We start from the raw sequence: 3,110 nt of genomic DNA, 5'->3' as shown, positions 1-3,110 counted from the left end.
CTACCTGCTTCTCCATCTGTTGCATACTACCACTTTTTTTGGAGAAACTTTTTGTTTTAAGTTAATCAAGAATGTGATACGTTCTGTTACAAGCGTAAGTACGATTATAACAGGATGGGTATTACGTTACCAAGACATTCTTTTCTCATTTTCTTTGAAGACGTATTCAGCAGAATGTACTTCGATTTCGAGGTAAGTTTATTCAAAAAATGGCAGAGCTTAAAAGTCTCATATTTGCGATACGGAATTATTTTAATCATACTATTGACAAGTACACAATATACATATATATACGCACATTACATTTCAGTACAAGTTTTACAACCATTGTACCAAGTTTCTGTAGCTCTTCAACGTTTTATCCCGAGTCCGCGATTAGTTACATCGACAATTGTTAGGAAAACTGTTGACCGTGCAACGCGTAATCAGTTCGAAACAAAGAGTATGTTAAAATAGTAACACTGGATCTGTTTCGTTTAGCTACGCTTGCTTACGCTTTTCATTTTTTAACCATTTACTTTCAGAGAAAAAGGGAGGAGAATAAAAAATGGTAAGCAAGTGCAGCTGAAAGTTACAGATCTAGCAATAATATCAGTCAAGTGTAAAGTAGAGAATCACTGGTCCATGCATTGTTCCTTCTGATGTACACCATATCTCCTTCGCAGCTCCTCCTCCATCGCCTGCAGCTGTTCCCTACTCTGTTCCTGTGTCATCTGCTCCATTAACTCGTGATTATAAGTGGAGTGCAACATTAGAGCCAATACACCGGCTCGCGTCGCCATGTTCGACCGGATCTGCCTCTCTTGCTCCACGAGCTCGTCGATTTTCAACCACTGCCTCACCCTCTCCATGTCGATCTCCGCTCGTCGCAGCTTCTCCCACATGTAGTGCTTTACGCAGCTCTTCTTAGGCGCGCGACAGAATTCCCCCGTAGCGTCGAACACGTTCGTAACCAAGGGGCAACCGCATACCTCAGTGTCGCCGATCTTTGGATCCTTGCAGTGCTCGGGGCACAGAACGCGTAGTCGTTTGCAGTAAGTTCTGTTCCCAGGATTGAAGAAGTCGCAGAACATCACTTGGCCTTCGATGCGCGTCTTGAAGATCGAACCGAAGGACGCTTGTGATTCGTACTGCAAAATACAAGCCCAGTGTAAGCATTTTCATTTTGAGGGAAAACTCATTTCATAAGATAAATCATACGATTTACATTAAACTTGAATGAAAGTCTGAAACCGATACTAGGAAAAGTGACAAATGCGTATACACACAATATTTTAAGTTTACATAAATGCTCCCATTAGAAACTGGTATACCCAAGTAACCACCTGTGTGATTTTCTATAACATACACTGCGTTTTGTAATACCTTATTGAAACACTTTTCCATATGTTTAATGGCGGTTCTCGAGTTGACCTCGTGGCCGCACGTTATACAGTACATGCTGCTCTCCGTGTCGTCGTAGTCGTCCACCTCGGCTTGCGGATCGATGGACGCGTGTTTCGCGCGTTCGACAATACGATCCAACTCGACGTGTCTCTTTTCCAGCTCTTGCAGTATCCTACGGACGTCGTGCTGCTGCTTCCTCACGGCTTCCAGGGCGCGTCTGTTGTTCTGTTCCGCGATGCACGCGGTCAACGACCATTCCTGTATCCGCTGCGGTAGCACCTGGTAGATCCTGCTCGTCGCCAGCTTCAGGCCGCAATCGTCGGAGCAGTATTTGCTACCGGGTCGCGACTGCTTCGTGCATGCTGGTCCATAGCAGTGGCGCGGTGGCTCCAAGTACTCGTTCCTCTCGTTGCTCGAGTCCCTCTTCCGCCTCTTGGTCAATTTCGTCCCCTTGTTAAGACTCTTCGAAGGTTTCAGTGGATCGCCTACTACACGACAGGTTCGTTGGATGCATCTGAGCTTCAGTCGCACCGAAGGTCCAAATTTCTTTAGATGCCTACACATATGAGATCCAAGAAGATTAATTCTAGCAAGACTGCTTCGCACAAATGATAGCTTTGTCAATTGTTTCTTCGTACGTTACCTGCAAGCGTCACATTTTCCACAATTTTCCATACGTAGACATCCTGTGCATTCTCCGCAACGTTTGGAGGATTTCTTCTCCACAGTAGGACCCCACGGCGCGTCGTACTCATATCGGTGCGCTCTCTCCTTCTCCTTGTACTTCTTATGTTTCCTGTCATCCTGGTCGGTCCTGCGTGGCTTGTATCGCGTTATCAACGTCGGATCTTCCTCTCTGCAACGCTACAATAATCAATTACACCGAGTTGCCTTTCATCGTTACTCTTGAAAGATTTGCTTGATTTGAGAAGCTTGCTTACAACACAGAAAAATTGTTTTATGTGCTTCGCATCCTTCTCAGTTATGTTTATGCAATCACCATGGTACCACTCCTCGCACGCGTCGCATCCTCTGAAATAATTCAAAATGCAAGGTTGCACTCTCTTGTCTCAGATATCCCAAGTTTAGACAAAAATAATTATTTGACGTCTCGGTACGTTTACTCACATCATAAAGCGAGAGCTGTCCGAGCTTCTGCAAATGCAATACGCTTGACCATCCTGTTTCAGCAATGTTGCGATCTTGCTCTTCCTCTCCGGCAGCATAAATTGCTTCGCTATCTCCTCTTTCTACACATAATGCACGTTGAAATCAGTCCAAGTATTTTTTTTTTTACAACAAAGAGGTTAGATCGCATTTTAGACATTATACTCTACAAAGGGCTTGTACAAAACAAATAAGATTATTGTAATTTGTATGTACGATACTCTCGTTCGCAAAGCTGGCGAAAGATTGTATTTTATTTAATATACAACTGCATAATTGTTTTTTTATCCTCACCGACAAACTGTGCTGCCTTTTATCAGCCATGGCGAAGTGAACTCGGAGTAACACGAGGAAAGTAACGTTTCTATCGGTTTTACAATATTTATATTACACTATTTACATGCATCTCGCTTGTGTACACGGCGAGCCATACGTTTCACGACCGCACGAAAAGACAAGCGACCGATCTCGTCGCCATTGTTGATCAGCACTCAGCACTGTCGGCAATACGACACAGTCGCTAAGGCAGAATGCAAAAAAATGAGGTTTTTAAAAAT

The 3,110-nt window shown here is 43.9% G+C and overlaps 1 protein-coding gene across 1 annotated transcript; it reads right to left on the bottom strand.

Moving 5' to 3' along the window:
• Positions 1–233: 233 nt before the first annotated feature.
• Positions 234–3,063, bottom strand: LOC139815192 (CXXC-type zinc finger protein 1). The gene is made up of 6 exons (XM_071781911.1): positions 2,848–3,063; positions 2,515–2,636; positions 2,328–2,418; positions 2,030–2,250; positions 1,366–1,942; positions 234–1,130 (listed from the first exon to the last, which is right to left on the bottom strand). The coding sequence occupies exons 1-6, from the start codon at positions 2,875–2,877 to the stop codon at positions 615–617; spliced, it is 1,557 nt and encodes a 518-aa protein (XP_071638012.1). The 5' UTR covers positions 2,878–3,063; the 3' UTR covers positions 234–614.
• Positions 3,064–3,110: the final 47 nt, after the last annotated feature.

Source organism: Temnothorax longispinosus, chromosome 6 (genome assembly GCF_030848805.1).
Source record: "Temnothorax longispinosus isolate EJ_2023e chromosome 6, Tlon_JGU_v1, whole genome shotgun sequence".
Classification (NCBI taxonomy): Eukaryota; Metazoa; Arthropoda; class Insecta; order Hymenoptera; family Formicidae; genus Temnothorax; species Temnothorax longispinosus.
This window is presented reverse-complemented; position numbering and strand designations above follow the sequence as displayed.